This window comes from Leptonychotes weddellii, chromosome 1, assembly GCF_054177405.1.
Source record: "Leptonychotes weddellii isolate Sample4059 chromosome 1, ASM5417740v2, whole genome shotgun sequence".
NCBI lineage: Eukaryota > Metazoa > Chordata > Mammalia > Carnivora > Phocidae > Leptonychotes > Leptonychotes weddellii.
In genome coordinates this window covers 10,724,227-10,733,838 of record NC_138369.1, presented here as the reverse complement: position 1 = coordinate 10,733,838, position 9,612 = coordinate 10,724,227, and the positions used below count along the sequence as shown (strand labels likewise).

The following is a 9,612-nucleotide window of genomic DNA, read 5'->3' as shown; positions in this document are numbered from 1 at the left end:
CCATCAGCATCCGCTCGAGCTTCACAGCATCCGCAGCAAACTTCCGGATCCCGTCCGAGAGCTTCTCCACGGCCATCTGGTCCTCGTTGTGCAGCCAGCGGAAGGCCTTTTCATCCAGGTGAATCTTCTCCAGGTTGCTGGCCTGGGCCGCCTTGACCGACAGCACGGGGGCCAGCTTGCTGTTGTCCTTGAGCAGCTCCCCCAGGAGCTTGGGCGAGATGGTGAGGAAGTCGCAGCCTGCCAGCGCTTTGATCTCGCCGGTGTTGCGGAAGGAGGCGCCCATGAGGATGGTCTTGTAGTCAAACTTCTTGTAATAGTTGTAGATCTTGGTGACGCTCTTCACTCCAGGGTCCTCCAGGGGCTCGTAGGATTTCTTGTCCGTGTTGGCCACATGCCAGTCGAGGATGCGCCCCACAAAGGGGGAGATGAGTGTCACTCCGGCCTCGGCGCAGGCCACGGCCTGGGCGAAGGAGAAGAGCAGCGTCATGTTGCAGTGGATGCCGTGCCGCTCCTCCAGCTCCTTTCCAGCCTGAATTCCTTCCCAGGTGGATGAGAGCTTTATAAGGATCCGGTCCTTGCTGATCCCGGCTTCCTTGTAGAGCTCGATGAGACGCCGGGCTCGGGCCACCATGGCGTCCTTGTCAAAGGACAACCTGGCATCCACTTCTGTGGATACACGGCCTGGAATCTTCTTTAATATTTCTGCTCCAAACAACACAAAAAGTTTATCGATAGCATTTTTAACCTGTTCCTCTTGTGACCCGCCCAGCCGCCGGCCGTAGGCAATGGCCTCCTCCACCAGCTCCTGGTAGGCTGGCATCTGCGCCGCAGCCAGCATCAGGGAAGGGTTGGTGGTGGCATCCTGGGGCTTGTACTCGTCGATGGCGTGGAAGTCGCCCGTGTCGGCCACCACGGTGGTGAACTGCTTGAGTTGGTCCAGCGCGCTCTCCATCCTCTGCCGCTTCACCGGGGAGCCCGACATGGCGAAGCAGAGACCGAGCCAAGGCTTTTTATTTTTTTAATTTTAAGTAATCTTTTTACCCAATGTGGGACTCCAACTTAACAACCCAGAGAGCGAGAGTTGCATGCTTTACCAACTGAGCCAGCCAGATGCCCCTAATTTAATTTTTTTTTAAATGTAAGCTCAATGTCCAATGTGGGGCCTGAACTCATGACCCAGAGATCGAGTCCCATGCGCCACTGACTGAGCCACCCAGGTGCCCCCTCTACTATTTTTTTTAAAGATTAAAAAAAAATTTTTTTTTTTAATTTTTAAGTAATCTTTACACCCAACATGGGGCCTGAACTCATAACCCCGGGATCAAGAGTCACATGGTCTTCCAACTGAGCCAGCCAGGCACCCCTCAACTATATTTTTTTAAAATATTTTTTTAAACATGTGAGTTTTGTATTCTTGCACCTGTCTCATGGCCTAAAATTTAAAAATAAGATCTATAAGATCTCTGATTTTATGTGTCTCTATGTTTATGTAATATTTTTCTACCTCCAGAGATATTGCTAAAAAGTAATTGTCAAGAGCTCTATTTAATTGACCTGTTTAAAAAGTGCTTACATAAATTAAGATTAGTCAAACACACTCATTATCTCTGTGTTTAAGATTATAAAACTATAAATTCAACCCTAAGAACAAAACCTATAATAAAAGTGAATTGTTTAATGTATATCAAGCATGACACTAAAAAAAAAAAAAAGGAGAGAGTTGTATGTTTAACTTTTTAGGTTCTTTACGTCTGTAATTTTTGATACTTGCCTGATTTGTCAACAAGAAAAATAACTTAAGATGATGGCTAGCTGTCTCGTGACTCATGAAATGTTCATAAGTCATCTAAACATAATTGTTAAAAAGGAGTAAGTTAAATACATGTAAATGGGATAAAAATTTACAAGTGAACTTTTTCTTTTTTTTACATTTTATTTATTTTTTAAATTTATTTGACAGAGAAACAGCAAGAGAGGGAACACAAGCAGGGGGAGTGGGGGAGGGAGAAGCAGGCTTCCACGGAGCAGGGAGCCCCATGCAGGGCTCGATCCCAGGACCCTGGGATCATGACCTGAGCCAAAGGCAGACACTTAACGGCTGAGCCACCCAGGTGCCCTGAGAGAGGCAGGATTCTAAGATGGCCCCAAGATTTCCGCCTCAGGTGTGCACCTGTATGCCCTCCTCCAGTGCAGGTAGATCTTGTCGATATGATAGAATGTGAGTATGATATTACGTTATTTTGCAGGCATAATTATCCTAATCAGTCCATCTAAAGGGAGATTGGTTAATGCTCTCACTGTCTGCGATATATTTCTATTTGTCAGATTCCTAGAGGTGCCTTGGCTGATTTGAGGCAAGAATAGTACCGTTAGTCATATTCCAGTTATTCCTTAAAATGTTCATTTGGCCAGCATCCCACTAAGTTAGTTTCCTGTGCTCAGTGACACTTTCTCCATTTTTCCCTTGCTGTTTGTGACCTTGGCACTTTTGAGGAGTACTGGTAAGATATCTTATAGAATGTACCTCAGTCTGGTTTGGGGTGATGTTTTCTCATGGTTAGACTGGAGTTCGGGGTCTTTGAGGAAAGTCCCACAGAGACGGAGTGTCTTTTTTTTTTTTTAAGATTTTATTTATGGGGTGCCTGGGTGGCTCAGTTGTTAAGCGTCTGCCTTCGGCTCAGGTCATGATCCCAGGGTCCTGGGATCGAGCCCTGCATCGGGTTCCCTGCTCCACGGGAAGCCTGCTTCTCCCTCTCCCACCCCCCCCGCTTGTGTTCCCTCTTTCGCTGTGTCTCTCTGTCAAATAAATAAATAAAATCTTTAAAAAAAAAGATTTATTTATTTATTTGAAAGAGAGAGAGAGAGCACGCACATGAGCAGGGGGAGCGGCAGGCAGAGGGAGAAGCAAGCTGAGCCTCCCACCAACCTAGCCACCCAGGCGCCCTGAGATGGAGTATCTTGATTGCATCATATCAGGGCATGTGATATGTACATGGTTTAACATGGGTCATGCTAACCCGGATCACATGGTTAAGGTGATACCAACCAGGTGTCTCTACTGTCAAATTACTCTTTTTCCCTTTCTCTACTCTTTGGAATCAAGTTACAAAATCCAGTCCCCTCTCAAGGTGCTGGGGGTGGCGGAGGAGTTAGAATTAGGTTTCTCCAGAACCCAAAACACGTATATATGTGATTTGACCAGCCAATTTCCAGAAACTAAGTTTGGCTTTTGGGAGCCAATGCTTGCAAAATCCTCACAGGAAAACTGGCTTGTACCTGGCTGGCAGGGTCAGTCTTATAGGTTGGTCCTGGTCAACTAAGATTCTTGTGCTACTTTAGGGATGTCCAGAGTAGAGCAATTTTCCAGAAGGAGTAGATACTGCAAATGAAACCCGGTGGCGTGGTGAAGTTTCTTGCCGGGAGTTAACGGATGTTAGAGGTTTTTAAGAGTCCAAACTTGAGATTCCTTACGGAAACTCCCAGCAAAGCAAACTGAATGCCTGCTGCCTTTGTGTAAATAATCAGGGCAAATCCAGTGAGCCCTGCCAAGGAAGGTCTTCCTTTGAGATTACTTTGAACAAAATGGTCAACTCAAATATTATTCAGCCATTAAGAAAAGGAAGGAAATCCAGCTAATCATGACAACACAGAGGAACCTGGAGGGCATTATGCTAAGTGGAATAAGCCAGGCAGAGAAAGACAAATACTGCGTGATCTCACTTCCGTGTGGAATCTAAAAAGACAAACCCATAGAAACAGAAGAACATTGGCTGCCAGGGGCCGGGGGAATGGGGAAAATGAGTTGGTCAAAGGGTACAGACTTTTCTTATAAGATGAGTACTTTCTGAGGCTCGAACGCACAGCATGGTGACTCTAGGTAACGGTACCATATTGTGTACTTGAAAGTTGCTAAGCCAGGAGCTCTGAAGTGTTCTCATCACACACACAAAAAGGTAACTATGTGAAGTGATAGAGGTGTTAACTCGATGGTGGTAATTGTTTCAGGATATATACACATACCCAATCATCACATTGTAGACCTTGAATATATACAAATTTCTCAATTATATCTCAATAAAGCTGGGAACACCCCCTCTTTCTTTTGTCTTTAGCTAAGGATGGTATTTAAAGTGGTGGCTTAGGGGCGCCTGGGTGGCTCAGTCGTTACACGTCTGCCTTCGGCTCAGGTCATGATCCCAGGGTCCTGGGATCGAGCCCCGCATTGGGCTCTCTGCTCCGCGGGAAGCCTGCTTCTCCCTTTCCCACTCCCCTGCTTGTGGTCCCTCTCTCGCTGTCTCTCTCTCTGTCAAATAAATAAAATCTTTAAAAAAAAAAAATAAAGTGGTGGCTTAGGGCTCCTGGGTGGCTCAGTTGTTAAGCGTCTGCCTTCGGCTCGGGTCATGATCCCAGGGTCCTGGGATCGAGTCCCACATCGTGCAGGAAGCCTGCTTCTGCCTCTCCCACTCCCCCTGCTTATGTTCCTGTTCTCACTATCTCTCTCTCTGTCAAATAAATAAATAAAATCTTTAATAAAATAAAAAATAAAAAAATAAAGTGGTGGTTTAGGGGGCGCCTGGCTGGGTCAGTCGGTGGAGCATGCGACTCTTGATCTCCAGGCTGTGAGTTCGAGCCCCACGTTGAGTGTGGAGATTACTTAAGAATAAAGGGGCACCTGTGTGGCTCAGTCGTTAAGCGTCTGCCTTTGGCTCAGGTCATGATCCCGGGGTCCTGGGATCGAGCCCTGCATTGGGCTCCATGCTCAGTGGGGAGTCTGCTTCTTCCTCTGCCCCTCCCCACTGCTTGCATGCACGCACTCTCTCTCTCTCACTCACTCCCAAATAAAATCTAAAAATAAAATAAAATAAAAAATCTTAAAAAAGATAAAGTGGTGGCTTGGGCCACTTTGGGGAGTTTTACTCAGTTTTAGTGGGTATTTCCCATGTATTCATGAGGTATGCCTCCCTCTGGCCCATATCTGCCCAACTCCTATCACCCAGTGTGGCGTCTGCAAAAGGGAGTAGTTACGGCTGTTTGTTGAATTACTGAATACGTCTTCTGCCTCATGAACTCCTAGTCACCCTTCAAAACCCCAGCCCCAATGCTCCTATTCCCTAAGCAGAGCCTTCACTTCCTCTCTGGGCTCCTCCAGCCCTGGTGCCTCCCTCTGGCCCGTGTCTGCTCCCCGTGGGGCGAAGAGTGTCTGTCTGGCTCTGCCTCTCCTAGAAAGGGGACTTCTCAGGGGGTCCCAGCAGCGTGTCGGTGCAGGGGGACTTGCTAACTTATCAAAGGGATCACAAAATCCAGAAGTGTTTATTAAACTCATTCAATGTAGCACCATTCTCAGTGGGGCGAGATGCTTGATCTGGGGGCCGGATTCTGAGTCTGGGCTTTCATGGAATGTGTAGAAGTTATCTGGATGATGGGAAGCAGCTGCTGAGAGTCAGGGATCAGGAAAGACAGGGACAGGTGCCCTCTTGCTCTTCCTCCAGTAGCTCCTTCTCGGGCACCAGCTGTCACTTGAAGCAGACTTCCCTCTGGGAGCTGGCCATGGGTTGGCAGACGTCTGGCTTCTCACCCTGGAGGAGACGGCCGTGAGCTGGGGGTCCCGAAAGAAGCCGCTGCCCACCCACGCCCCCAGTGGATCCCTCCGGTCCCCTTCCAGCTTGCCTGGTACAAGTGACAGACGAGGCTTAGGAGCTGACTCGGATCTTTCAGGGGTTTCTGCACGAAGCAAGACAGGAAGTCATCCAGTCCCACTTGCCCCCCCACCAACCTGTGTCCGACCCAGAAGGGGCTGCAAATGGCCCCAAGTCTGGCCCCTGCCTCCCAGACCAGAGGGCACATCCGTCATCCTGGTGCTGGCGCGTGGCCATACCGAGGGCTAGAAGAGTTCTTACCCCATTGACGACGACCCAGGGCACATACTCGTGGGGTGGCTGCAGGGCATCTGTAAGCTGGGCATTGACGTGCAAGAGCTGCATGCCACGGTCCCCCATTGCACACGCCATGATGGTGTCCGGGGACACCTCTGGTGCATAGATCTGCAGGCACTGAGGGTGGACAAGGGTTGCTGGTTGAGCGGGAGCATTGCCTCAGCTTCCTCTGTGTTATTTCCCCAATGGTTCCTCCTCCAGCCCCCGCAGGGCCAAGCTTGTACCTTCCTGGCAACAGGAGACATTTGGGTCCACAGCATAAACAGCATGTGCTTAACACTTACCTGAGTGGAGGCCCACAAGGCAGGGGCTCAGGCTGCTCCTGAGTCTCAGAAGACCAGACCTGCAGCCCCGGACCCCTTACGGTATCTCATTTCCCTCAGAGCTTCCGTATGTGCTGTTCCCTCTACCAGGAACACCCTTCCCCTTCCTTCCCCAGAATCTTCCCAGTGCTCCTTCTTCCTCTGCCCTCCTCTGGCCCCACTATGACTCTGCAGGGCTGGGGGTGTCCCAGGGTGAGCCTTTTGGGTGGTCCAGATGTTTGATGAATGAATCAACTACTGGTGTCAATGAGTCACTCCACTGGGAGGTGTTTTTCATAATCCTCCAGAGAAGTAGGCGGGCCTGTCCTGTCATCCCCATATCCCAGAGGAGGATCATCATCTGTGTCCCTGAACATTTCTGTCCATCCAAGACCAGCTCAGAGGCACCTCCTCCAGGAAGCCCTCCTTGATCTACCCATGCTCCCCCAAAGATCTCTATTCCCTTCCCTCAGAGATTTGAGGCGTCCAGAGGGAAGGCCATTTTTCTGGGGCTACACAGAGAGTGGTGGTCAGGCCAGGACCTGAACCTGGGTCTGTCTGGGAACAGGGAAGGCCAGGGTCTCCCAACCTGGGGCCAAGTGAGGGGTGTTGCTCACCGGTTTCAGATTTTTCTCCATGTCATCCATTTCCTCCATGCAGACAATGGTCAGGATGGCCAAGTTCTTCTCTAGCTGGTCCCACAGGCAGGCCTGTGGGATAGGGGGTGGACAGGCAAGGGCATGAAGCGGGCCCAGAGCAGCCCTAGACCACTCTGCGAGTGATCACGGGTGTTCACCTAATGAAGCGGTGAACGAAGATGTGATTACAAAGGCACGCAGGCAGAGGATGGAGCTGCTTCCAATCCCTTCTGAGCCTGGCTTTTTGCCTTCCTTACGATGGGCAGTCTCCCTCCCCCCCACCTTTGTGCTCCCACCACTCAGGTACCCTGGGGGCTGCTCACCTCCACCTTGTTCAGCTTGCATTCCTCCTCACCGTGCTGGCATGTGAACTCCCACCCGCTGCTGACATTTTGTTCCTGAAAGGCAGCTAGGTGAGTGCTGGCACCAGGTGCCCCCTTCCCTGGCCTAGTGCCTCGGTTTCCCCAGGGCCAGCATACCTGGGCATTTCCATAGGGCACCAGTGTGACATTGAGGATCTCTAGTACCATCAGCCAGGTTGGGAAGAGTTCTCGGACCAGGAAGGCCCGGCAGCCGGGGCACAGCGTCTCGTAGTAGAGGCTCACGTTGACAGGCGGGGCTTGTGACTTCCTGGGGGGCACCTGCAGGCACAGGCCCCTAGCCTGTGCGGGAGGAAGGGGTGTGAAGGGAGCATCGCCCTGCTTGGTTCTCTTGCAGCTACAAACAGTAGGTGCTCCATCTTGCACTCCTTTCAGACGGTGCCAGGTAAAATCCTGACTCTCAGGCTTTACTGCATCCCTCAATCTTCCTCAATCTCAGTTTTGTTTTTTTTTTAAAGATTTTATTTATTTATTTGACAGGGAGAGACACAGCGAGAGAGGGAACACAAGCAGGGGGAGTGGGAGAGGGAGAAGCAGGCCTCCCCCAGAGCAGGACCCTGGGATCATGACCTGAGCCGATGGCAGATGCCTAACGACTGGGCCACCCAGGCGCCCCTCAATCTGTTTTTCCGCAAGACGGATGTGACAAAGACTTGCAAACAGTAGGCACTTAATTTATGAACAGCTCTTGCTTTCCTTCAGTTGAGGTGAAACCCCTCGCCCAGGGGAAATGTATGCAGTAAGGACTCAACGCATGCACATTTCTGGTCACTGCTCTCCATCCTGCCTTCTCGGAGATGCATACCACAGGAGACTAATGCATGCTCATTTGTTGCCACTTCATCCCCAGAGCCTTGACCCTGAGCTGAGCGAGGCCCTACACTTGGGCTGACCCCTTATTTATTCTTCCTCTCAAGGGGCCCAGGTGAACCCCCTCCGAAGCCCTACTGCTGAGGCGGCGCCTAATATGTGCTGACTTCCGGTTTCAGCTGCCGGGCGGCAGGCAGCCACTGCCGGTGCAGGCGAAAGCAAGTGGCTCAGCCTCCGGGCCATGCGCTTGCCCCGCACCACAAACACGCGAGCTCTTCCCTGGCCGAAAGGCACTCAGGAAGCAGCACCCGGAGGGTCGGTGCCACGGGCCCACTTCTCTGGGCTTCCCCTGCACTCCGAAAGGAAACTCCTTCCCGCCCCAGATGTACACTGTAGGAGCTCAGCGCACCCTCGGGCGGGGCGGGCGGGGACGGGGTGGGGGACAGCTGAGTGTCAGACGCGAGACGGGGAAGTGAAACGACTCGGATTGGGGCCACAGCGCCGGGGGGTTTTCGGTGCCGACCCGGGGCAGCGTCCCCCCGCCCCGAACCCCGCTCTTTCCCGGCAAAATCTGGGGAGAGGGGAGGAGCCGCCGCTCCCGCAGCACCCCGCTGCCCGGGCGCCCGGGCCCGCTGTCCCCATACCCGCCGCGTTGCCGTCCCTACCTCGCAGGCGGCCGCCCCCTCGGGGAGGGTTTCCAGCGGGGACGCCCGCGCCGCCGCGGGGACCTCCGGCGGCAGCAGCAGCAGCAGCAGCAGCAGCAGCAGGAAAGGCAGGAACGGAAGGAGTGGCGACGAGGCCATCACAGCGGAGCGAAGGAGCGGAGGCTGGAGCAGCGGCCAGGCAAGCAGCCGCCTTTAACCCGGCGGTGGCCCAGCCCCCAGGCCGGACCCGCCTCCCGGGGGCCCACGCCCCTGGGGGCTGGGTCGGGCGTCCCTCGGGGTCGGCTGGCCTGTCTGGGCCCCCTTCCAACCTGGCCCGCATCCTCACTCCCGCCAGGTGCCGGGCCCGAAGTCACGAGGCTGTGGCGCCGCCCTCCCCCGCGCCCCGCGCCCCCCGCGCCCCCCGCCCCGACCCCTCCGGGCCAGCAGGGTCGCCCGGTCATGTGAGGCTGGAGCCAGAGCGCCGCGAGCCGAGATTAGGTGGCGGCTTCAGAGACACGGAGACACAGGGACGCAGAGAGAGACGGGAGGGTCTCGCCGCGCCCGCCCCGCGGACCGCTCTGGGGGCGGCCGGGGTGAACCAGGGCCCCCCCCCGTTCCTAGCGTGGGCACCTCGCCTCGCAACCCTGCCCTCTTACGGCGGCTGATCCCCTGCCGGAGAGTGGGCCCCCTCCCGCCACCTGCCCCTGGCGCCCCCTCCTCGTCTCAGGCTCCCCAGCCCCGACGCTGCAGTCCCACCAAGCGTGGTCGCGCGGGGCTGACTCAGGCGGCGCTACCGCTGAGCGAGAAGCAGAAGCCAGCGCCGGTCCTGGCGCTTCTTGGTCCTCGCAGCCCTCGGGGGCGGGGGTGGGGGGCATAAAGAAAGCTGGCTCCTCCTTTCCAGCATC

The 9,612-nt window shown here is 53.7% G+C and overlaps 2 protein-coding genes across 3 annotated transcripts; both read right to left on the bottom strand.

Moving 5' to 3' along the window:
• Window position 1: 1 nt before the first annotated feature.
• Window positions 2–996, bottom strand: LOC145717398 (transaldolase; the record flags this gene model as incomplete). The annotated part of the gene is made up of 1 exon (XM_081805521.1): window positions 2–996. A coding segment is annotated over exon 1 (981 nt), but the record flags the coding sequence as incomplete, so codon positions are not given.
• Window positions 997–5,291: 4,295 nt separating this feature from the next.
• IFI30 (IFI30 lysosomal thiol reductase) lies at window positions 5,292–8,950 on the bottom strand. 2 transcript variants are annotated; one of them, XM_081815610.1, is made up of 7 exons: window positions 8,729–8,950; window positions 7,353–7,535; window positions 7,197–7,271; window positions 6,853–6,945; window positions 5,898–6,157; window positions 5,668–5,721; window positions 5,292–5,576 (listed from the first exon to the last, which is right to left on the bottom strand). In XM_081815610.1, the coding sequence occupies exons 1-6, from the start codon at window positions 8,864–8,866 to the stop codon at window positions 5,712–5,714; spliced, it is 759 nt and encodes a 252-aa protein (XP_081671736.1). In that variant the 5' UTR covers window positions 8,867–8,950; the 3' UTR covers window positions 5,292–5,576; window positions 5,668–5,711. The 2 variants fall into 2 exon arrangements, with proteins under 2 accessions (XP_081671736.1, XP_006746468.1); XM_006746405.3 differs by having other exon boundaries at window positions 5,898–6,050; window positions 8,729–8,939.
• Between the last annotated feature and the right edge of the window lie 662 nt (window positions 8,951–9,612).

Coding starts and splice junctions, on each gene's coding strand:
- IFI30 (XM_081815610.1), bottom strand. CDS start 8,866: ATGGCCTCGTCGCCACTCCTTCCGTTCCTGCCTTTCCTGCTGCTGCTG. Junction 7,536..8,728: donor AGGGGGCGGCCGCCTGCGAG/GTAGGGACGGCA, acceptor CCTCCCGCACAG/GCTAGGGGCCTGTGCCTGCA. Junction 7,272..7,352: donor TGCCCTATGGAAATGCCCAG/GTATGCTGGCCC, acceptor GCTGCCTTTCAG/GAACAAAATGTCAGCAGCGG.